This window comes from Astyanax mexicanus, chromosome 14 (assembly GCF_023375975.1).
Source record: "Astyanax mexicanus isolate ESR-SI-001 chromosome 14, AstMex3_surface, whole genome shotgun sequence".
In the NCBI taxonomy this organism is placed as follows: Eukaryota; Metazoa; Chordata; class Actinopteri; order Characiformes; family Acestrorhamphidae; genus Astyanax; species Astyanax mexicanus.
Window position 1 is genome coordinate 23871769 of NC_064421.1, and position 27013 is coordinate 23898781.

The following is a 27013-nucleotide window of genomic DNA, read 5'->3' on the forward strand; positions in this document are numbered from 1 at the left end:
AAAGAAGAGAAAGAAAGAAAGAGAGAGATAAAAAGAGAGAGAGAATATTACATATAATCAGATTCCTCAAGCCCTCATCTCAAGGCATGACTCCAGTGCTGCCCTCTTTCACTCCAGGTAAATATGTATTGTAAAGTATACGTTCTGTCAGGTGCTTCTGAAAAAAGAGAAGAAAAAAAAACGCTTTGATTTCGCAAAGGCGGCTTGATGAATAGAGAAAAAAAATGGTTCACTGCAGTTGGCATCCAATTTGGAGCAGCGGACATTAAAGCAGCAGCCAGGTACTAATAAGAGCCATTCCTGCAACTAGCGTCAGAAAGGAGGTGTGTTGGGTATGACTCTTTCAGCGGCTCCAAGACTTGCACTAATAGATTTCAGCTCTGCTCACCCTGCCAATTAGCCTTCTAGCATGCTGTACTAGAGGAGGGAAGTGGGGAGAAAAAAGGAAAGGAGAAAGAGGGATCGGTAACACTACCTACTACAACTACTGGAACATAAGCTGTTGGCCACATACTGCTAACTGATAAATACGTTCTATATCTATGGCATCCTATAAAACATATGTGAGAAAAAAACCAAATTATTGTAAATGATTGTAAAATCTGGAAGCACAAATACGCAACATTACTGTTAGTGGTGTAAAGGGTCATAAAACTCACAATTCGGATTATGGTTCATCATTTTTCAGTCCGTTTTGACATTGTCTGTTTATTTGTAAAATATTGACTTTTATTTAGAAACAGTCTTTGTGTAGTCTGATTGCCTATCTCTTGCATTCCATTTATTTATTTATTGATTTGCTTATATTCTGTTTCACGTTTTGACTTAATTTTTTGCTACACATAGCCAGTGTCCATCCACTAATAGAACTCTGTTATCCAATTATGATGCATAGCCACACTTAATATGCCGCAAGTGTCAAAGCTTAAAAAATCCACAAACCAACCAGTTTTTAAGTGTGGTTATAATAAATGTGTTATTATCCCACAATACAATGCGAAATGTAAATGTAAAGGGAGGAACTACTGGAAATTTTAGAAACAACTGCTGAAAACTATGGATGTTTAGGCATGAGAACTAGCATAGCAACACTTTATTAGTTCCTGTTAGTACAAATCAGATTTTCATTATAATATTTTGTGTACTAATCTGCCAAACCTGCGGCTAAAGAAACAGAAGTTAATACACATCTCATTTTCTTTTTCTCTTTGTCTCTCTCTCTCTCTCTCTCTCTCTCTCTCTCTCTCTCTCTCTCTCTCTCACACACACACACACACACACACATACACACACCTCTCAAATAAATAAAGCTGTCATGATGTAGCAGCTTTTACCACTTTTTAAAGAAGAGCATTACAAAGAAAATAGAGTGTGCACTTCTAACCCTGACCCTGCGTGAAAAGAGAGTGGCCTAACTGTGGCCTTACCTGTAATAAACCCCAAACCATCAGCACCAGACCTTAAATCATCCTACAGAATTCTGGGGTATCACATTTCCGCTTTAAACACGTTTGCATTCTCGTGCTTCATCTACAACGACCATCCTTCCCTTGTGGCTTCTCATTCAAAGACACACACACACACACCGCAGTCTACATCATTATATGTGTGTGTTTGTGTGTGTGTGTGTGTGTCTGTTTGTATGCATGTGCGTGTGTGTAGGTGGGCTTTTACGCATGTTAGCAGCAGAGCCAGGGTCTTGGCAGGGCACGCAAAAGCTGTAAAGGTTTAAGAGTGGCCCACGACCTGTTTACTACCCAGTGAGCAGCGCTGGTGTGAGCGGGCCCTGATCATCCTCCACCCCGTCCTGCTAATCCCGCTTATATTTTCTCCCTCACAAAACACAGAGAAAGAGAAAGCAGGCCAATCCAGAGATCCAACAATCGCCATGCATCGTTCAAGAGCCACTGATTCCTTTTTCATGTTTCTTTCGGTTTTACAACCACAGGCCTTGACGAGAAATAGAATTAAATAGAATAATGAGGTAAAAATGTGAGCGATTTGCAAACATTAAAGAGCATTACTTAAACATTTTGGGGCGAATGGTTAAATGATGCATTTCATTTTCCACAAAATGATTTAAGCCTTTGGCACCAGTGCCCACATTGGAGAATGCAGCCCTGTCCAGCTCAGTATTGGCAGACGCAGAGAGAAAAATAAAAAAATAAAAAGTGCAGGAAAAGCGTACCCAAAAACAGGCTTTTAAGCAGCATCTGCAGGCCTACAGAAAACTGATGGGCAATGGTTATTTAAGCAATAATAAACAAGAGGGAATGCTATAATGTGTAATATTGACAATGCAGCACAGCACAGCAGTGCCAATATTATATTTTATAGCACAAACCTCGAGTGTATTATTTTGATTATACAGCAGTTCCATTATTACTGTTTACTGAAACATTTTGAGTTAAAGAGGACAAGAAAATTTTGATCTGTTTGGTTATAAATACTTCGCGAGTTAAAATAGTTTCATTGCTGCTCTGTTTGTAGCTGCACTGTTTGGCTTGTAAGTGCTGCATCATTGCTAGGTTACCTGTTACCTGTAATACATGGAGAGCTTCGGTTACAGTGCATTTCCAGCTGATAACAGCACTCATAGAACGCCTCTTAGCCAATCATATTGCAGGGTCGGAACTAACTGTGGTATAATTAAAGTTAAATACAGTTACCTGGTCTTCACTACATCCAGTGGGTGCATCAGGCAAATCTCCACCAAACCTACAGAAAAATGAAATGATAATGTTACATCAATCATTTGGAATGAATAAGTTACATTTTATCCTTTTAATAGTAACAATAGAGAAATATATTTGCAACAATCATTTATTGATAAAATTGTTCCTGGTCCTCATTTAGCACTTTTTTTTCTCCATATGATCCATTTTTGAAACACAGTAAAGATAATTCTAGGCATAGGCTAAGAAATATTACAGAACAGTCACAGTATTACAGTAGAACAAGAAAATAATTGAGTTTGACACACTAAATAATACATAGATAAATATGTTTATACATTCAATCACATTATGTTTATTACCACAGCCTCTCTGTAACTATAGCTAGCCAATAAACAGTTTTTTAATAAAGTTTAGCAATGAGAAAATAATGCAAAATTGCAGAAATAATGGGTATTACAAGCGCATATGTTATTATATGAAAGGTAAATGGCTTTAATGATTTTGTGCACTGTTTATTTGAGCACTTTTTATGCTACGCTATCATGATCATCCAAATCTGTTAACCCTAACTGGGCAACTGGGATTTTCCGCTCAGAAATTCTCCTTCATTAATTTCCCATTCTCACATCACACAGGAGCTGCCTGGCCAGGTGACTGGCTTCATCACTTGGATCCTGTTTTTGTCTCCTTGTCACTTTACTGCAACAAACTAACATTTGGTGAGGGCACTGACATGCAACAACCTCAAAACGGAGCTATGCTTAATGAAATGGAATGAAGCACTTTTCTAGCCTGCAATTCATTACCATCATGCATTTCTTCACTCCAGTGTGCTGATGGCTCACAATTACCACATACAGTCACTAAACAGGGAGAATTTTCGCTCTTTTGGGTCTGCACATGCGACCAGTGGTATTCGCACATACCATCTGAACATGATTACAGATGTGGATGAATCAAATGGGATGTATTTGCAAAAATACTAGGCATATCATTTTTATCAAACATGAACTTGCTAATGAGCTCAGTACAATCAAAGGCACCCGGCACTGAATGGAAGCAGTAAGTGATGAAAGAACACATCCAGTGATGAAGAAAACATTACAGAACAGCTTACTGTCCACAAACTACACATGACATCTGTGGGTTTAACACAAGTTTGACTATAGAGCCATGGTATACCTACACTTGGCTAAGGTATATATATATAATGTATATGTATATAAAAATATACAAAAAAGACTATAGACTTCATGGGCAGTCTAATGGATAGATGAGGCTGCAATTAAAATATACCAAAGTTCATCTACAGGTGCATCTTTAAAAATCTGAATATCAGAAAAAGTGAATAGAATAGTAGAAGAAAAAGAAGAAGATTTTTCAGCAGAGGGAAGAATGAAGTACTGTAAGATATTCTAGAAAAACACTTCACTGACTTTGGACTTGATATAACACAGTGGAACAACACCAGCAAATGACACGTCTTTCCAAACCATCACTGATTGTGGAAACTACCAGGAGATTTTACAGCACTTTATGCTTCCCAATTGCAGTCAGCTTTTATGGAGATGCGGATTTCATTTTTCAGCAGGACTTGGCACACTGCTCACACTGCCAAATGTACCAATTGGTCTTATATAATATTCTAATTTTCTGAGACATTAATTTTTGGGTTTTCTTTGGCTGTAATCCATAATACAAGAAATAAACGCTTAAAATAGATCCCTCTGTGTGTAATACATCTATATAATATATGAGTTTCACTTTTTGAAGGGAATTACTGAAATCAAGTAACTTTTCAATATGCCCCTGTATAAAAAAAGGAAAAAAAAAAAACAACTTTTGGCGGTATAGGCAGTATAGGAGCATCCTAAAACCATTAAACATAATGTGGAATCAAAGTTTCCAAGCAAGATAATTCATGGTATTTTTGCGATAATGATATTATTGGCACTGTGATTTTTTAAAAAAGATTAATAGTTACATTTTTTATGATCTTTCCTATTTTAAAACCGTGAATATTGTGTACTTTAACAACCCTGGTGGACACTAATAATAAAGCCAGCTATGCTAATTTAACATTCAAACAGGATATTTGACGTAAAAAGGATGTAAGTGTTGTGGTGCCTTCCAAAGAAGACCTGCGTCTATAGTTAAAGCAGCTAAATTTAGACTAAGTTTCAATAGATCTGCTTGCCAATCAAAGTTCTAACATAGTTACAAATAAGGCATTTGCATATATCAAATAAGACTTTAAACTAAAGACATTTCTTGAAAGTAAGAAAGAGAAGAAAAACAGCAGCAAAGGGATTTTAAACAGTAGAAATGAGAGTGAGCACATGTCGCTATTACTGTCTGTCATCCCAAATCCAAGTATGCTTGAACAGAGACTGATAAAGCTAATTTTGCACTTTAGTGTACTTCTAAACCTTGCTTTGTGGGAATCAGCAAACACAGGAGGTACCAGCATTTCAGTGCACCAGGTTTATAGCTGTGACGGGACACACGCTGGTCAGTTTAACATTAGAAGAGAAGGGTAAATCTTGGCTTGGTGTTCAAAAAAAGCTACCGCTCAGATCAGGTTCCACTGGCTGCACCCGGAACAATGGTTGAAACTCTATCTCAGTCGGATACGTGCTATGTAAATAGCTAATAGCTTCTGAGTGCCTGTTTTGCACCAAACACAGCACGACAGTGAGGAATTGGCAAAATGTTTGTTTGAGAGATGCTCACAGCTAGGCTAGCTGGCATCACCAAAGACAAAGGTTTGACTGTTCAAACAGAGGATGAAGATAAGCAAGATCTTAAGAATAAAGAGGTCAGAAGTCTCAATGAGATTGTAGAAGAGAGGCTTTCTTTCTTACTCAAACCTCCCGAACCTCTAAACCAAGATTTCTCACTGCCACTCTGCTGTTGACTTTAATGGCTTCCCTCGCAGATTCTTCTATGTGTACACAGCTGTTCAGAAATACGGCCCTCGTTCTAATTTGCTCCATTAAATATATTGTCCATAAACAAGACACTGTCTCCTTCGGGGTTTTCCAGGAAAGTAATTATCAAAAATACCAGGAATTACAGCTCACTGCTTTGTCTTAATCTGGGCACCACTAGCTAATATTGTCACACTGTTTTGAGCCAAAAATGCATGAAAAAAATACATGATGGAATGCATCCAGTCAATAAACAACAGAAGATCTTTTTTTATGATGGCCAAGGTGGTTGAGAAGTTGGTAATCCAGACAAAAACATAAATAATTCTAGTTGGTTAACCAGCTCTTGACCAGAACAGTATATGGTAAAATTAATGTTAGTTATGCTGGTTGACCAGCTTGGCATTTATTGCTCTATTTATCTGTAGATATTCCACTCACACCAACTATGTCAAATCTGTCTCTTTTCAATACAATTTTTACATCTAAAATGCATGAACAATGTACTATATACTGCATTCTGACAAGCTTGCGCTTCTTAAAGGATAATAATTGCTTGCTAAATATATTAATGGAAACATAATATTTAAGGCATTTTGTTTTACTTAAAAAAACAAACAAACAAACATTAAAATCACCAGTGCAAATGTAAAGTGCACATATGTGTAAATCATGTTTAATCATATTTATATTAGTGGTGTCAGTTTTAAAACGCACTTGTTTTAACCACCACAATATTAAAATCATGATTTATATTCCTAAAATGCTGGTATTTCCCTGTATATTTGGAAGGGAGAGAGTAATAAAAGTGTAGTGTGGTTTAGGTCTGGTAGACTAGATTTAGACTAGATGCTTTTGTTTTGTAATTTAATATCTCAGGATAGTTTTGATGCTTCTTAAATGAGAATATTTTAATATGTTGAGTTACAGAGTTTAACTGCGAGCTTAAATTGTGGAAATATACACCATTGTAGCTGCATATATTGTGTGTGTGTGCGAGTGGTGTGTTGAGAGTTTGGAGGAAAATGAAGCGTGGATGAAAGTAGTAGATGGCTTAATAGGTAGCAAGCTTGCTGGATTACTTCCGTGCTCACATACTCAATAACAGACGATACATATCGTCGCTGTCCAATGAAAAACACTTATCTCCAAAACAGCAACTTTACCGGAGAGAGAAAAAACCTTGTAAACTTTCAATGAAAGTCAATGTAAAATTTTATTGCAGGTAATTTTGAAGAGTTTCTATTGGTCTGTTCATCAAGAAATTTTGGCACAGTAAGGGACAGTTTGTCTGTTCAAATTATGTAGGAAACTAAAAATTGTCAAAAATGGAGATAAGTGTTTTTCATTGGACAGCACCAATATAGTCTACCAGCCACCAGCTCATGGAGCAGCTCACTGCCACTCACGCTACCTGAACGGTACACCCACTCACCAGTGATACAGATGTTTTCCACCCAATTTTAATTATTTAAAATTATGTGATTGGCTCGATTTCTGACCACATGATTGGACATCCCTACCTTAAAGTAGAAACTGATTTACAACAGCCATAGGAAAAAAATTTAACGACAACTGCTACACATTTTTAGGGTATCAGTATCAGTAATCATAAATACCTGATATAAAGTGATGCAAGGTACAGAATATCTGGATATACAGCTTGTATACTCTGTATACTGTTTATACTGTGGCACATAACAGATCACTCATCTCTCAAAACAGGCTCTAACGGGAACACTCACAAGGTTCTCAGAGGCTCTTTATCCTAGCGGAATATTTTGTTAGTTATCGCCACTGCCAGTATAGGATGATCACACACTATTAAAATGTGGGCTACTTTAATATAACCCAATTTGAGCAGGGAGTAGCTCATTGAGTAAGCACATGGGCATGTAAGCGTGCCATAGGAGCCTCTCTCAGTAAAAACCAATTCAAACTTCAATTGCTCAGTCCTGCATGAGAGAGCCTTACAGAAGCGGCAGATCAAAAGAAACAAACCAGCAAGAGGCCACGAGCGCCTGTCACTCATTTGACTCTAATGAACTCCATCTTAAGGGAAAAGCTCCCAACTTAAGCACTGAGACAAGAGTTATCGTCTCCCACAGAAAAGGGGAAATGCACAAACAAGGTGAAAAGAGGCAGGAATAAACCACAGCCATGTTACTGTGTTCCATATGGACGGATTTAAGTGGCAAGGAAAAGAGCGGAAGCCATGGATAAAATATAAGAGATAGTGGGGCATTTCTTCTACAGCAAAAATGTCACAATGTACCAGCATGGAGAGAGCTCAAGATGGTTGGGTGCAAATCTAAACTATATTGACTGAAAGAATTTTCGTCTAGCATTTATCTGGCTCACTGGAATTTGTCCAGTTTTTGATCAGTTTCCTAAAACACAAAGACAACTTTAATGATTAGTCGGTAAAAGCCACAAAATAATACACACACATCAAATGAACCTTTTATAAGATTTTACATTCACCTTTATAGCATGTGGCTGATGCTTTTACTCAGAGCAAATTAAATTTACACGGCCTTAAAATAATATCACGATATTTCATGGTAATTTTGGGATACTGATATTATTGGCGATGTGACAAAACAGATTTTTTAAGATTAATAATTTAATTTCAAGAATATACTACTGCAACAAAATAAATATTAAAGTTTGATTTAGTATTAATATATAACTATGCTTAATAGTTAAACATTCTGTATAATTCATAAACAGTAACGTACAATTATATTGTATGAAATAGAAGTAGTGTATAAAAAATGTAACAAAAATCTACCACAAAACTAATTTGCAGTATAATTAGTGCAAAAAAATAAAAAATTAAATACGATAAAAACTCTAGTATAACAAAAACAAAACACACTGCTTTCAAGAATATCACAAACATTTGGGCAAAATTAATGAGTACGATACCATACGGCAGACCCCTATATCCAGCTACTTTATGTGACTCACGCACGTTTACAGTTCATCTAGACCCTGTACAGAAGTACTGACAACAGAATAGAACTCTCTGAATCTGTGAAGCAGAAATATATGAACCTATTGACACCATAACTATTGCCAGGTGAGGGCTAAAGGGGTATAAAGTCTTCCAACATTGATCTGTAAAACTTAATCACAGTGGAACTGTGTTTTCTGGAATGATGGTGTTCTGAAGTTGCAGAGATGTGGATGGTAAGATGAATTGGTGATTATTATCTAACATTTTAATCTCATTAGTGCTCAGAAAGTTTTCAATAGACAGTCAAACCGTAGTAGAATAAACTCTTCTCCATACCTTGATATACACTGATATAGGTTGTTGATTATGAACTGTAACTTCAGGGGACAGTTTGGGAATGCACACACCTGTTGTGAGAATTTTCTGTTCCACCATAATAGTTTTCCATGTTTGTTTGGCTACAACAAACTCAACTGTAAACGGCCCAGAATTGAAAATCGACCTATGAATCTGTGTGCTTAAAGAGTTAGAGAGTGAAGCTAAATATGAGTTGAACTGTTTGCTAAACAACTATGTTGAACTTTAGCATGTCTTTATCTGTTTATCTTTTAATCTCTCCACTCTGATGGTTAACGGCATATTTCTCAAACGCAGTGGTTTATCTGACATGTGATCTAGTTTTCAAACAGTCCTGAGACACTGATAGTTAATGATGCAATGATTGTTCTGCATTTGACACATCACATTTATTTGATCAACCAAGTGGTGGGGATGGCACTGAGCTAGGAGATAATTATTATAATTATTTATTGTTGATATAATAGGACTTGCTGGTCCTATTAGATCAGGTAGCTCAGTAGTGTATCATCTAAACTGGCAATTATGACATGTACATGAATCTAAAGCTAAATGTAAACTCTTTAGCATGAATAGGAATTTGGCCACTTTCTCTGAACATTGTTTCACGGTTGCTTTGCACTATTTAACTTTGGTAAAGTGGGCAAAAGCAACACTTTTAAGAAATGCAAAACGCTGTTTAACTTGAGTCATATAGTGCAGCAATCTTAGGGCATTTTCACACATGTAGTTAGTTTTTTTTGGTCTGAAACAGTTGATGAGTTTCCTCAGTATTTTCCAAAGTTTTTTCTCTTGGTTTGGTTTGTTTTCACACAGGCACAAACCTAAAAACAAACAAAAAAGGTGGACCAACAAACCACACAAGTGTGTTGTCTTTTTGATTGGTCAGAGCACTGCACTTGCAGCGTTCAATGTGAAAACAGCATAGATCCGAGCAGCAGCAGAGACAACGTTTGTTCATAGCTGAAGTATTATCAGGTTAAACTGCAACTGAACAGATGTTTAGCTCAAATAAATGTAGTATATTTGATCGTCGGGTCGGATCAAGAACAGGTCACCTTCTTACCACAAAAACTAACCTTTTCAGAGTTTGTTTGAGAATCTGACCTCCTCTGGTTCTTTTCGTCTGCACCCGAGCACAATAACTGATTTCACACCTTCCGAAGAGCCGCATCAAAGGTACAAACGAACAAGATATCATTTTATCCAGACCCAATAGTCCTGGTGTGAAAACACCCTTAGTCCACATGGTGCTACAACATCTCTCAACAATCTCAACAAATCCATGTGTACAGCTGTCCAACAGGGAGCACTCAAAGCGTGATTTGTACTTACTTCAGTGGAATTCGAGTAAATTACACTCCATAACTGCAGGGGGAGCCCAGAAATAATACAAAAAAATACTGCAAAATGTTCTTTAATACACCATGGGCTGTAGCAGAGACTTCAGGGAGGACTATACAACACTATGTGGAACAAACTGTAAATTGCTACTGTGCTTCTGTCCAAAATAAATTAAAAGAAAGCCAGGTTAGCTTTATGCCCTTATGCTGTTTTAGCAGCAGCAGTGCCCTCAAACTGTTTGTGTAAATTTCTCATGTCTCGTGATTTACTGTGGCTTTCTGCGGCCTCAATATGATTTTAATCTAAAGTAGCAAAGTCAAAATGGTGTGTGGCTTGTTGTGGCTTATTGAGGATGAATGTGTGCATTAATATGCTATATCGACATCTGCGTGCATACCATGCTTACCCCACACCGAGGCCCAAACTGCCACTTTTATGTACAGATTACAACCCTAGTGGTTTCAAAAGAATGCAATTTATTTAAGTGAATTGAACTATTTAATTATAAAAGCCTTCAAAAATATTTCAACATAAATTCAACTGGAGTGGCGAATAAGTTTCTGGCTACTACAACAGCTTTACATTTTTTATAACCACACTAAGCTCTTTACAGTCTGATGATTCTTCCTGGTCTCAGACTTCACCAACAAAGCCCAGAGTTGCATAAAGTGATTTCTTTGGCTGTCAACACATACTACTGTTTAATGACAGTGTTCAGCAGCAGTGCCTACATACTTCTCAAAACACTTCAACTGGAGTGCTGTACCCACATCCAGAGATATGAAGAAACGCAGTACTGTTTGAGTGAGGGATTCAAGAGAAGACATGAATTTGGATTCTCTGCCCCTCCTCTGCAGTGAGCACATTCAATAACAGAACTGCAGCTACTGCCCTGCCATCTGGTTGCTGTTTGAAGCTTAGTTCTGCACTGCTGAATGAAATATTATTGGTTTCTATTATTTGGCATTACCTTTTGTCTCTGAACCACAATGGCACTGACAGCTCCTGTCATCTGTGGCTGCTGCACCCACAGTATGTATATAAACGCATGCATACACATACACAGACTTTTCATGTATACAAAAACTTGCACATATATACACAAACACTAATCAGCATTACTAACTGGCGAAGAGAGCCTGTGCTACATCTACCTCATGCGCATAAAACCACCAACCTCAAAGTGTAATTTAAAGTGTGCAGCATGTAACACAAAAGCAGAGGTCAGTGGTTTATGATTACGGGGTCTATGCACGCAAGCTCTGTGACGTTCCTGTATTACCTTCAGACATTGTAACAGCAGTCCAGCTTCCGGTTTGTGAGAGAACAACTAGCTAATTTAAAAACAGAAGGCTTTTGCAACTTAACCCGGGGCAGTACAGACCAGTTTGACATCTGACTTGATTGATGATGCCATTGGTGTGTTATGGCTGTACAGGTGCATCTCAAAAAAATTGAATATCGTTGAAAGGTTACTTTATTGTAGTAATTCAGTTCAAAAAAGTGAAACCCATATATTATGTAGATGTATTACAGACAGAGTGATCTACATTAAGTGTTTATTTATTTACAGCCAAGTCAGTACCTTAGAAAATGTGAATATTATTTAAGGTCAATTGGTATTTTGGCATTGTTGGCAGTGTGCTAAGTCCTGCTGGAAAATGAAATCTTCATAAAGGTTGTCAGCAGAGGGAAGTATGAAGTGCTGTAAAATCTCCTGGTCGACACTGCGCTGACTTTGGACGTGATTTAACAAAGTGGACCAACACCAGCAGATGACATGGCTCTCCATGGCTCCACCACCTCTTCAAAGGATTATGCAACACCTGGAATCCCGAAAAAACACCTATGCTAGGACCTGCTCTGCCTTTAATACTACCAACCCAGTCAATCTTTTTTTTATTAACTTACAGACATGGACACTGACATCAATATCCACAATTTCTGTCACAAAAAACACAAAGAGTTAGGATGGGTAGCCTCTCATTCCAAACTCTGACCCTCAGTACAGGTGCCCCACTGTATTTTCTCACAGTGGCTTTTCTTACTCTACACAAACACCCTTACATCTACTCCCAGTTCAGTTTCCATTAATGCAACAATAATTGGTCTCATCACCAACAATAATGAACATCATTAGCGTGAACAGGTCGAAGAGTATGATGTACAAATCATTTAAAGTCACAGGCCACACCCCCCCATCCATTGACACCTTACATTACAGATCACACAACAAGCAATAAAAATGACTTCAGACCCCTTTCACTGTGCATATAATCTGTTCACATTCATGTCTTCTGTAAGACGCTTCAGGTCACTGCCAACAATATCAGTCAGATTTTAAAATATTTTTTTCCCCAAATTCTATACATTCACTAAACCAGATTAATAAAAACATTTTTTTGCATGTATTTGTATATTCATTGTCTATGTTTTTGTTGTTTGTTTTGACACAGAGAGATGTCAGCATGTTATGTTATGCTGTACTGTAAGTAAATAATAAGTAGTTATTAATAAATAACTAAACTGAACTGAAAGTTCTCTGAAAAAACGTTTAAAATGAGACAGTTTTACTAGTCTTATGTCCCATGACATTTGGCATGTCAGTATAAAATATCAGTATACAGGAGCTTGCAGATGTATGGAAAAATCTTAATCTTGACCTGTGTCAGACTTTAACCTACAGTATATTGCTGAGCATATCTACGGCTAGAATTGGAAGAGTGCTAAATCCTCCAAGACTAAATAAAATCTATTACAGCTTCAAATCCATTAAAAAACGGTGCCAAAAAAGAAGGCAAACCGTCCTCATTCCTAATTTACTGATAACTTCTCTGGGAGGAGATCATGACATCATACATCACCACAATGAGATCGCTATCTGCAGTTAGTTTTGGCTTGGGCAAGTACCCGGCTCTCGCTCCCACGCATAAATGAGAAAAGAAAATAGTGTAGTGACAGTAAGTGATTGCACAACGTGCACAGGTGTCATCAATCATACCAAGACAGAGACTGAGCACGCAAATTTCCCCCAAGCCTTGGAGAAAAGGTTAAAGACATAAGATGAGGGGAAAAGGGAGGGGGGCAATTTGCACATGATTTTGGCGATTGACACCGTGCTCAGTCTACATGCCTTTGCAGTTCTAATTGAGGGTAACTGCCATTGCCACAACTATTATCGGCATAACTATAGTAGCACAGCTGCTGGCGTTGCTCCTCGGATTATAGTCACACTTAAGCTCCTCCAAATCATGCAGAAAACGCCTGTGGCCTCATGTATTTAGAAAGAAAAAAACACCAGTGTCTGTGTGACATTTACACGTCTGAGTGATTGGAGACAGTAGTAATTGGTTCCTCCTCACTTGATCTGAAGCTTAGGAGCATGGCTCGGTAGCCTGCAGGCAGACAGTTCACTGCCTGTAAAGTTTTCCTTATTCTGCTATACTGTATGGAAATACAATCCAGTAGCTAGAAGAGGCTGACAGCCAGCATTTATGAAAATAAATTAAAAAAACACCAATTATCAGTAGCAAACTATGCACAAATGACTTTGACAATATTCAAATGACCCTGTCCAGTGAATTTTTCCAATGAACTGAACTGTACGGACTTTTAAAGGGATATCAGCAGTATTTGTGACCTGGGAGTCTGAATATCACATCAATCTTCATGTTCACACCAGCCCTGCGGCCCAGAGGTTTGGCTGCGTTTCTGACTAAACCAGTAGCATGTTGTGCAAACCCTCATCGTTCCTGACGCCTCCACACTCACCTTCATGAATACGACTACTCAAAACATACCAGTGCAGGAATGCTAAACAAACAGCCAATGCAGTTTCACTGCCCCATTTGTCATCCTGTGTAACAATGCAAATCTGATTAGTCATCAGAAGTCCTGAGACTGCCAAAGGCATCAAGTTTCACCACTTCCAAAAAAAAAGAAAGAAAAGAATCAGAATCAGAACATCAATTTTACAGTCAGATTTAACATGGCATGATGAAGAAGCATTACACACATAATATGATAACGTCAGCCCTAACATACATATTTGACCAAGGTATGGTACAGGCGAACGCAGACAACAAACTCAACATATGTTTGTATGGATATGTCTAGCAAGACAGGGGCCACCGGCAAGGCATAATAATACTTTAAAGCATAAAGAACATTACAATGGGGCGCAGTCAAACCTGCACACAGTCAAACCAAATATTTATATCTAATCCTGCTAAACTGTAATTGGCACTTGAATGAAAGGGCTACCAGTCTGATGTGTAAAAAGTGTAAATAAAGTTAGTTTGGGGGTGAAATATATTCGAAACATATTTTGAGAAGAAAGTACACACACACAGCCAGGAATCCTAAAGGGCAATTAAAAGCTTTTCCAGAGGAAAGACTTTCATTAATGCCGAGGCAGGCAGCCATTAGGAGTAATGATTTATGTTACTGTTCAGTTCTTCTCAGCAGTGCTGAGCAGAGTGGATTACAATTCTTAACTCCCCTATGAGCAAGAAAAAAAAAAAGATGAAGTCAGGAAATGGCTTCTGTAAAAACTGCTAAGGTTCTGATTATTTGGAAATGTACAAAAGGGGCTAAATTGGAATAAAGATCAGTAAAAAAAAAAAACTTAGTTGCTTAGTTATGTAATTGTTAACTTAAATATAAACAATGTTCCCAGAATGTAAAAAGACCATTTATCTTTTTTTTTTTTTTTTTGAAAACTGAAGAAAACAATCTGAGCCTACGTCACATTCCCAGGCTGATGTGAATTAAATATTATGTTTTGCCTTAATAAGCTGATCAGATTTTATGTGTCTTTTTAATGGAAACATGTGCTTAGTGCTGACGTCATCAGTCAGCATCAGCAGTGTAGAGAAAAAATGACGGAGGAGACAAGCATACACATTCGTTCAGACAGATTCATTCACATTACAGACAGATACAGGACACTTGCATTTATGAACATAGTGGCTTACAAAAGTATTCATATGAATACCAAATATTCATTCACATTTGGTCACCTTACGACCAAAAACTTAAATGTATTTTATTTTTGAAGTGATAGACCAACACAAAGTAGTACACAATTGTGAAGTAGAATGAAAATTATACATGGTGTTCAAACTTTTAATAAAATAAAAATCTAAAAAGTTTGATATGCAAAAGTTTTCTGCCTCCCTATATCAATTCCTACTAGAGCCAGCTTTTGCTGCAGCTACAGCTGCAAGTTTTTTTGGCTATGTCTCTACCAGCTTTGTGCATCTAGAGACTGAGATTTTTGCCCATTCTTCTTCGCAAAATAGCTCATGCTCAGCCAGGTAAGATGTCCTGCCACAGATGCTCAATGGGATTTAGGTCAGGACTTTGACTGGGCCATTTTAATACAAGAATGATCTTTGATCTAAACCGTTTCACTGTAGCTCTGGCTGTAAGTTAAATCACCTTTCAAGTCTCCAGTCATTTGTAGCCTCCAACAGTCTTTTGCAGCTAAATTTAGATCCATCCATCTTCCATCAACTCTGACCAGCTTCCCGGTCCCTGCTTAAGAAAAGCTTCCCCATAGCATGATGCTGCCACCGCCATGTCTCACAGGTGGGATGACGTGTTGATGACTTAATGAGCAGTGTCACACATAGGGTTTTGCATTTAGGCCTTTAACTTTGATCTCATCTGACCACAGCACCTTCTTCCACATGTTTGCTGTATCGCTTACCTGGATTGTGACAAACTGCAAACAGCTTCTTATGTCTTTCTTTCAACAAAGTTTTAAAGGCCAGATTTGTGGAGTGCATAACTTATAGTTGTCCTGTGGACTGATTCTCCCACCTGAGCTGTGGATTTCTGCAGCTCCTCCAGAGTGACCATGGGCCTCTTGATTGCGTCTTTGACCAGTGCTCTTTTGCTCGATCTGTCAGTTTAAGTGGACGACCATGTTTTGGTAGGTTTGCAGTTTTAGAATACTTTTTTAAAATCCATATGTTCTTATAACCTAACCCTGCTTTAAACTTGAAACTGTTGAGTTCCGCCGTCTTCATGAGACTGTTTGTTCACTAGTGTTCTCTAACAAACCACTGTGGACTTCACAAAACAGGCATATTTTAGAGACAAAATTACACACAGCTGAACAATTCAGTGGTCTAGCAGTGGTTAAATACTTTTGCAAGCCATTGTGTCTACAATATAGCCCAAACCAGTCTTAGTAGTTTTTCTGGGGTGGAATGAACAACATACACAACATAAATACTATAAAACACACAAAAAGACAATTCCATAATTTCTCTCACTGTCTTTTTATTTGGAACCAACTTTAGAAAATAATGTAAAAAGTGTCCGTGCACTGCAGAAAGCTGAAGTTTAAACAAGTAAACCAAAATGTAACAGAGGAACTAACAGAGAACAAAGGTTTCTCAATGGTGTTCAAGCAAGAAAACTATAAAGGGCATTGCTACTCCACTGGTCTGGCCTGAAGGCCTACGCAGATGAGACTTAACATAACACACAAATGCTATGGCGGAGCTAACCACACAGAAGCGGATGAGTGAGAGAGGAGAAAGGGAGTGGATTATCATATGCAAATCTTGGTGTAACTGATATTGACAAAGATGTGCCCTATCTCTACAGAATCCTCACTCATTCTCTGGAAAACTTCTAACCAAATGAGGTCTTGGCACCTGTTGCAGCTTCTCTCCATTCATTCAAAGGACTATATATTTAGAGTATGTCCCACAAGAGGGAGTTGTTGGAATTGAAATACATTGTATATGTGTGAATGTAATGATGTTGTACGTAATTGATTACAATATTAGAAAGAAAACTAAAACTACATTTAAATGGAAGCTCTGAAGCTCTGCACTGTTGGCTTCCTCCAGCCTGTATAGCAGATAAGAAATTTTGGGAATAGAGGCATGGAGTTTCTGTATGACATCCCGCAACATTTTAACCCACAGACAATGCAGTCAATGAGTCTATAGATCCTGCACATTCAGACTGCAGAAGCTGGCATCCCTGCTGGTCTCATACTCAAACTTAAAACTGAATCTAGAGTTAAATATTTTTTTAAAGATGAAATGATACAGTCTGCAGCAATGTCTATATAGCAGAATTCATAAGTGCTAAATTATCATTGTAACCCCAAATACACATCAATATTACTACATGTAACTGACTAAGCATCATTATTTTTCTTATTCTTTCTCTATTTTCTTTTACCATCATTTACACTGTCTGCTATACCTTAAACAGCTGTTATTTTAAGAAATAAGCAAACTTTCTAACCAGCTCATTGTAACCATTATAACGAACTCCAGCATCTTCTGCCTCTGTAGGTCAGATGCATGTTTGTTTACTGAGGTTGAGATTCTGTGAGAGATAGTAGTATGGTTTCTCTTTTTAGGATTGCTGAATGGCGTCAAGCCTTAACAGCCTCTTTTGTTCGGCCCTCACAGAAAGAACCTCAATAGCTAGATAAGGCTGAGCGATGTAAAGCAGCCTACAGTTGCTGTTCCTGGTGCTGCAAATGGGCATGCGCAGAGCCTTCGTTTCACATTTACATCTCCATTTCCACAGAAGGTGTCTGGGAGGGCATGACCTCATTGTGCGTCACGAAACAAGTTTATTTTGCTGATTTGTAGATCATAACATGTTTAAAAATACACTAAAGTATTGTATTGCTATATGCTACTCTATATGTCCAAATGTTTGTGGACGTGCATTTAGCTACTTTAACTTGCAGCAATTGCTGACACAGATATTCAAATGCACATGTACATTATGTCTAGCAAGCCTTCCCTTGACAGTAGAGACAGTTACTCCAACAAAAACATGATAAACTCTTTTTTATTACCCTTGATGTAGAAAGATGTATAAACAAGGAACGAGCAGGGGGTCCAATACTATTGTCCTGTAGATAAGACATGATGGGAACTCTGTTAATTTTACATGCTCAATAGAAAAAAAGCATTTAAACTGGGCTGATAAGCTACATTGTGGTAATTCTAAATAAGCTTTATATAGCCTAAAAATTCGAAACTTTTTGATAAATGATGTCAAATCAATATTGTGGATAATATTCAACAATGAGATTGCCTTTTATTGCACAGTAATCTTCATTTAAATTGATTTAAATTGATGGTTGCACATAGCAGAGAGAGGATCGGCTATGGTGGGTTTTTCATTGAAATTTCTTACATAAAAAAAAATCTAATCACAAATATATTTCATATATCACTCACTTTAACAGTGTCACATTAAGGAAAATAACCTTCAATATGCCCTGTCTATCTGATCAACAGGTCCAATTAGACAAACCACTGCAAATAAAGCAGCCACAAAAATGGCCAAATTAGTACAATGTATCTCTTGGTGTTTTTACATCCAATCACTCAAGAAGATGAGCTGAACTGTGTCATTGCTGTCACCTAGTGGACAGTAAAGAGACATATGATGAGAGCAGAGAGTGAGACACACACACACATGCACACACACGCACGTACACACACGCACGCGCACACACACACACACACATTTATGTTGATCTTCTGCAACAATACTTAATAATTCAAAAAGGCAAGTACTTAGTAATGAATATATTGCTACACTCCAATAATTTTTGAACTCTTGCTGAAATCTTACTTTAGCTTCACTTTAGCTTTACTTTAGCCCGTGTTCAGCGGTGCCTTTGTGTCTGTGTTACCTTCTGGCTCTCCTTTTAATTAGGCTAAAATGAGGATATAGTCAGATCTGCCACAGTCATTAGTCACACTTTGATCATTCTGAATAAAACAACCAAAATTAAAACAGTCTCTTTACCTTTTTCCAATTAAATGCCTGGCACAATGGCTGGCCCGTCATTAATAGAAGATTGACTGTTGGGTTCTCCTTTTACCCACTTCAGACCCACCTGGCTGCTCTGCCCCGTGAACTACATCAGACTAGTTTCCCACATCCCTGCTACTGCTATCTGCTTTGGACTAGAGCATTTAAACAGACATATCTGAAAGTATAATGATAATAATGAATAATTTTTAAGTATTTATATATTTTGACCAGAAGAAGACCACAATCTTGGTTTATCTTAAGTTTTTTCTTTCAGCTTTGAGGGAGTTTGTGTCCTGCTACAGTATTATTTATATTTTATTGATTTTTGGGTCTTATTACAATTTCTATAAAGTTGCTTTATGACAACATCAGTTGTAGAAATGCTATATTTAAAAAATTGAATTGATTTGACTAATGTGCTTCAAGCTAACAAGTTTTTATTTAGGTGTTATGTGGCTCTGCAGACATTTCTTATCCGGTATGAGCAAATTAAGTGACAAAATCCAGAACCAGATGGCATCAAAAATCTGGTCTCTAACAAAGCCAAGTTCCTCACATGAGCAGGACAGAGGCAGCACCAAAGCCTGTCCAGTGTTTCTGAAACGCTCACCTATAGTCCATAAAAGCTGATAATGAACCCAATTATGGGCCAGGAACAGCAATAATAGACCTTTAGTGGGGCAGTAAATTCTTTAATTACTTGTTAACACCCCATGTCTCTTTAGACAAGTGCAGAGCAGGGCCTCTGGACGTGGACTGGTCAGAGGCCCTCATAGAGGACAGAGGGTTATAGGAGACTCATCTCTGAAGGCACTTCTATATACAAGGTCACACTATATATTGAGAGGGCTACTCATGGAAGCAGGGAAAGATACCAGAGCTAAACTCATGTTACTGCCTGCAAGGTGCATATGCAAATGAGAACAACAGAAAAGAACAACATTCTTTGAAAGCGATACAATCTTTCCCCCTCTCTGGGGACCTGCAAAGGAAAATACAAGCATTGCAGAAACAACCACACTAACGCGCACATGTGCTGCTCAACCACCACATGTCTTTGGTTGCAGTCAACATCAGTGATGGACTGGCCTTCAGGAAAACCATGAAAATTCCCATTGGGCCTAAAATGTGTGTGGGCCACTAAGAGAGATAGGAAGAGAGGACAGTATCCTCAGTGTGAGGCTGATTTTCCTTAGGGTTGTTATCTAAAGAGTGAGCTACCTTTCTCTCTCTCTCTTTCTTGGTCTCATTTACAAGTCTTTTCTCTCTGCACTTCCATTCTGTCTCACTTCCATGCTCTCTTTCCATCGTAGCTTAAAGCAGTACATTATGTTACATTACACTGCTTTTAGCTGACGCTTCTATCCAAAGTGAATTACAAATGATGAAGGCCTGAATGAGGCAAAAAAAGATTAATATTGGGATGGGAAGAAAGGAGGACGAAAGGACGAGGGGTAGCAGGAAATAAAGTTAGTTTGTTGGAGGCATTCGGAGAGTAGGTGCTCTTTGGAAAGCTCAGTCTTAGGAGGGTCTTGAAGGTAGTGAGGAATGCTCCTGATCTGGTTGTGTTTGGTAACTTGCTCCACTATTGGGGAATTAGGTAGAAGAAGTCTGGATTGCTTTGTGTGAATGTTTGGCAAAGTTAGGTGACATTCAATGGAAGAGTGCAGCAGTTGGGAGGGAACATAAGCCTTTAGGAATGAGTGCAAGTACAATTGGGTACAATTAAGTCACAAAACTACAGATTTTAAATTTAAACACAGCATTTTATATTTTTTGTTATAGAACAGCCTTTACCATCCTTTAGTAGAGGACGTTGTAGTTCTCAGTCCACATGGTAACACTGAAAAAAATGTTATCTTTGGTAGAGTAATTTCTAAAAGCTAAGTTTTCAAGTGAACAAAAACGGCATTGTGGACAGGCAGTCAAAACCAAGACAATGTTATATTTATATGTATAAAAAATATATATAATAAATACATAAATTATGTATTTACTGTCCAAGAAGGCTTTCTGCTAGATTACAGGTCATTGCTATGAGGGACTGATTGCATTATATGTCTCCAACTCTGGTCAACAATAAAATACTCAACTTTATTGTTTTTTAATTAAACACAGAGGATAACACTACTACAGTAATTTGCAGTAGTTTGTAAAGTTTGTTTTTTGGTCTGAATGTATGCCCGTGACTGGAGCACATTTCATTCTAGCAGTATTGTATCTGCTTCTATTTGTCATACAGCTCTGGAAAAAAACAAGAGACCACTTAAACATAAAGTTTATTTGATTTAACCAAATTGAAAACCTCTGGAATATAATCAAGAGGAAGATGGATGATCACAGCCATAAAATCAAGCTGAAATGCTTGAATTTTTGCACCAGGAGTGGCATAAAGTTATCCAAAAGCAGTGTGTAAGACTGGTGGAGGAGAACATGCCAAGATGCATGAAAACTGTGATTAAAAACCAGGGTTATTCCACCGAATATTGATTTCTGAACTCTGAAAACTTTATGTATATAAACTTCTTCTTTGCATTTTTCTTTGAGGTCTGAAAGCTCTGCATCTTTGTGCATGTTTTTTTTTCAGCCATTTCTTATTTTCTGCAGATAAATGCTAAAAATTACAATATTGTTATTTGAAATTTGGGAGAAATATTGTTTGTAGTTTATAGAATAAAACAACAATGTTCATTTAACTGAAACATATACCTATAAATAGCAAAATCAGAAAAACTGATTCAGATACTGAACTGGTCTCTTAATTTTTCCAGAGCTGTATTTGTTACATATATTAATTTAAGAAATGTTTTATCACAACCAATAACTGTATATAAGCACGGTCACTGTGGCTCCATTTCCTTCTGTTCTCTATTTGGTCTCAGTATTACTTTAAGGTTACAGAGCTGCATAAAGCTTAAAAATGAAACTTATTTCACTGGATACCCATTTTTTCTTGTACCGGTAAGTACGTTTTAACGTTTTACGCTTTTTTTAGCGGTATTTTATATTGAGTATTTTATTTTGAAATAAATGACAAAAACAGACCTGCGAAGACAAGTCGAAGCTACACCGGTTCAGTCCATTCTTGATTTTGATATTAAAACAATAAAAAGGGTATCTGGACTACAACCTAGATATTCTGAGTCCAACCTATTAAAAAAATAATAATTAAATCTAGTGAGAGTGCTGGGTGGGTAACCTCTAATTAATAAAATTAACTGGTCATTTTATTTAAAAAATCTGAATGACCAAAAAAAAGAAACAAAACAAAAATTACAACTACAAAGAACTGTGTGCAGAGTGTCTGTTAATGCAACCAGAAACACAACCCAACTTGATTTATAACAGTGTGATTAACTAGCTAGCAACGGTTGCCTGACATGATTACAACTCAGCTACTTCATGTACTGCAGTCGGTCTGTTCTAGCCAAGGCTGTCAATCAATCACTTATAATAGAGCAGAATAATGTTTTGAAAACTGTTTTTGTAAGAATAATAAAAATGCATCAATATTAGAAAACGAATTATTGATAATTGGGGTTAAACAAAGGGGAGGGACAGTTTTGAGAAGACAAATGAAAGTGAAAATGGGCTGTTTTGTTATTGACGCGTTTGGGGGATGGGGAGGAGCTACACATTCTACTGCAACCAGCATACAGACGAACTAGACCTGTAGTGACTTCACTTTTTTAAGAGAGATGTTGTGCTGTCCATGCTTTGTACAGTCAGTAATCACAACCATTTTAAGGTGTGAATTAACAAGTTACAGACTTTTTATTAAAGTGCAGCTTCAATGTGTGTGTGTGTGGAATGGGAAATTGGGCTACAGAGTGAATGGAAGGCGAGCGGCGTATGCTGTGTTGGGTTGAGTGTGGCTGGGGGGCAGGATTAGAGCGCTGCGGTGTGTTCCCCCCTCCCCGGCTTTAGCGTGAGAGACTGAAGCAGGAAGCCATTACTGGAGTGTAAACGCACTCAGCCAGCACTGGCCAAACACAGGAGGAACATGTTTCACCACCCTGCTTTTCAGACTAACACACACACACACATACTACATATATACACACACACAACTCAAAGCCATGGGGTTCCACTGAATTTCTTTCCTTATTAAATACACACATACACAGTCAGACACACAAACCCACAAAAACACACACAGTCTATCCATCCACAACAACACACACAAACACACATACACACTCTCTCACACTCTTTTTCCAAGCATTACATAAGCAGTGTGGTGCAGGCACGGTGGCGGTTTGAGGCTGATGAGAGAGAGTTATGTTACACACGCCGGTGGTTTGATGCAGTAATTATGTAATCAGCAGCGTGGCCCTGCCCTGTATTTGTATGTGAGTGAGTGGATGTGTGTATGATTATCACTGCTGAGATCAGAGTAATAAATTGCTCAGAGCGGCAGGAGCTGACAGCAAAGTGTTTTGGCGAGATGACATTTCTGACACCAACGTGGCATCGCTCCATGCCCTCGTCTGAGAAAAACAATACTCGTGCTCTCTGCTACCCTGACACACTTGCAGTGACGAAGAATTTGCTTGCAGTGATACAGATTTTAAGCAGTTTATGAGAAGACGACTTTTTGGTCAAAAGCACAGTGTCTGTTTATGGATAAAGTTCCACCTTTTAACATAGAGCCTCCATGGTGCTGGTAATGCTGTAAGAGGAGGAGGGTTACCGTGGGGCTAGTGAGGAACGCCCCTAAAGGATATAATTGTGGCTAGATTTCCATGTCGTCACGTTGGTTCGACTGCTCATGCTGGTTGACCAGCTTGGTGAAGAAAAGTCGGTCAGCAAGGGTTAGCTTTTAGCATAGCATAGATACATGCTTGTTTCTGTAGCTTTGGTTTCCTTGCTCACTGATATAGAAAAAGCTATTGCTTTGTCAATTTTATGGACACAACTAATGTATCCTTCCAGGTCATTGGTTTTCTGCAGTTTTTATTGCAAAATAAAAAAAACTGCAAAATATTCTACCATGTACTTGAATTTATCTTCACAATCTTCATAAAATTATACATTTCATAGCATACATTTTACTTAGTGGTAGATTGACTTTAATTAAAAGTGTTAAACTGGATGCAGAACTTTTTGGCAATCTCACCACACAGCCTCATTAGACTGTTCCATTTGGGTGACCAATAGGCTACTAAAAAAAGTCACAGGATAGACCCACCGAGGACTCACCTTAACTCACTTACTGCAGCTGACTAGAGCATAGCAAACCGCATAGTTTTAACTAGTAAAGTTCGGTGGTGTGCTAATTTTGGAGAATTTTACTGCTTTGAGAACTCTGAACATGACTATCAAAACCAACAAATTCTAAAAAAAATACCACATTCTATAATGTTAAAAGCTATGGGTTGTGTGTAAATTTTGGAGGTGTAAATGTAACAAGTTTTTTTCCTATGCCAAATTCTCTTTTGATTGAAGAGACAACAGTAGCAGCACTCCAAAGCCAAGGCCATTTCTTGGCTGCTTTGAAAACATCAGAAAAATGCAGCCAATTGTATGGACACAACTAATGTATCCTTCCAGGCCCTTATTTTTCTGCAGTTTTCTACAAGAAAATTTTGTAGCATGTACTTGAATTTATCTTCATAATCTTCATAAAATTATACATTTTATAGCATTTTATTAGCAATTTTACTTAGTGGTAGATTAGTTTTTATTAGAAGTGTTTAACTGGATGCAGAACTTTCTGGCAATGTCACCACACAGCCTCGTTAGACTGTTCCATTTGGGTGACCAATAGGCTACTAAAAAAAGTCACAGGATAGACCCACCGAGAATTCACCTTGACTTGGACTGCAGCTGGCTAGAGCATAGCAATCCACATACTTTTAACTAGTAAAGTTTGGTGGTATGCTAATTTTGGAGAATTTTACTGCTTTGAAAAAACTGAACATGACTATTAAAACCACCAAATTCTAAAAAATACCAAAGTCGTTGCTATATTCTATAATGTTAAAAGCTATGGGGTGTGTGTAAATTGCGGGGGTGTAAATGTAACAAGTTTTTTTCTTTTTTCTTAGTTTAATTTGAAGTGTTTAACTGGATGTAGAACTTTCGAGCAATGTCACCACACATCCTTGTTAGACTGTTCCATTTTGGTGACACCGAGAATCCACCTTAAATCAGCCTAGGCTTTGGATTGCAGCTGGCTAGAGTTTAAGGTTCATGATTTGTTTTTTTTCTTTATATACTAAACTTAAACCATATACTCATCCTCACTGTTTCTAGTAAAACACTTTTTCGTTGTACAGCACCTTTAAAACCATTTAACATTTCTTGCAAAAAAGATGACTGTTCATCACAAGAAACTCTTTTATCTACTCAAAATCTCACACACTGCTTATTTCACAGGCCACTAGAAAGCACATGGCAGGACAGTGATGAGTCTAGCTCAGCAAATCAGGGAGGTAAAGCAGGCTCTAGCTGTGGAGTTTACCACGGTGTGTGCTCAAAGGAACCACTAATGAAATTCAGCATCACGCATGAAAACAAGCACCATAACTCTATAATTGAAGGGTCGGGCGCCTAATGCTGGACACGCTCCAGACCAGACAATTATGCCCAGGGCTTTTTCATCCAGCAATTTGTCAAAAGATCGAAAGAGTATTCAAAACTGTCAGGGTGAAATTGTTCATAAGCCTATGGTATTTTAGCAGCACAGCGATTTAAGCAGTGGGCTAAACATGTACGATGGGCCGCCCATAGAGGAAAAACGGCTGATCAAATCAAAACACACACACACACAGACATACACACACTCTCACGATCATAATTATACTCTGGAGCACTTGGCCGGCCCGCTCGAGCCCAAAATAGCAAGCTTTGAATGAAAATGAGTGAGCGGCAAAGCAAACCCACACAAAGCATGGAACATCTCTGAAAGCATGATTTTGGTACAAATAGGTACGCCGTGGCAGAAACAGGAACCTGAAACGAAAGAGACTCTTCCAAAAGCAGAAGAGCACAACTATGACATCACCCAAGAGTGAAAGAGGAGCATGTGGTTAGGAAAAGCCAAGGATAATGCATGTGGCATGTCAAAAGTCATGGGATAGCAGTGTGTAAACTGATCATGATATGTTGCATCAGGAGACAATTTGGGTCCACACATTTATCACACATATCAGTTGTGAGGTGCTTTGATGTAATTGAGACTGAATACAGGCCGATGTGCTCATGGCAAGGCCATGTGAATTATCAAGTGAGTTCAAGCAAGGCCTAATATTTGATGCAAGATGGATGATATATTCAGATTATATTTCAGAAGCTGTGTGGGCAATCCTTGATCCACAGTGTCACGTGTGTACCAAGAATACATTATAGAGGGCTTTAACACGCGCAGTGGATAATGCAGTGGGTGGTTAATGATCATGACTGGTGATGTCCTGTTAGAATTGTCCATGCAAACCGATGAGTGCAGGAGACCCCACATACATATCCTGTAGGTGGGCGCAGTGTTCCTTTCTTCTACGGGACATGATACTATTTCCTGCTTTTCTGAACTAATGGCATGTCAGTATATTTAAGTATTAAAGCGTAGTGTTGTGTGGTAAAGTGTAGTTATTCAGGTGGTGTAACTAATGTTGTAGTCTATACAGCTACAACCAAAGCAGCAAAGATGGTTGGTCTCTGGTCCTATAGCACTGGATGTTGTTGGCGAGAGAGGATGGTCTTTTATGTCTTTCTCGAGTGCAGATGTGGACAATGAACTTCTGACATACATTCAGCATGTGTGTGTGTGTGTGTGTGGCTGGAAGATGAGGGGAGCAGCAGGATATGTGGCGATCTGGGAGGTTGGGTATAATGACACACAAGGGACAGATTAGCTTCCTCTCTGTCAGAGATCCATCAGGAAACAGCTGATTTACAGCCTTCATGACCAGCCTGCATGCCCT

General features: G+C 38.1%; 1 protein-coding gene across 1 annotated transcript in view; it reads right to left on the reverse strand.

The window, feature by feature from the left end:
• Nucleotides 1–27013, reverse strand: part of slc25a21 (solute carrier family 25 member 21) — a 110884-nt gene that overhangs the window by 29566 nt on the left and 54305 nt on the right. Inside the window, exon 3 of the mRNA XM_007252556.4 lies at nt 2670–2718. Coding sequence (XP_007252618.1) covers nt 2670–2718 — 49 coding nt within the window. The remainder of the gene's footprint in view (nt 1–2669; nt 2719–27013) is intronic.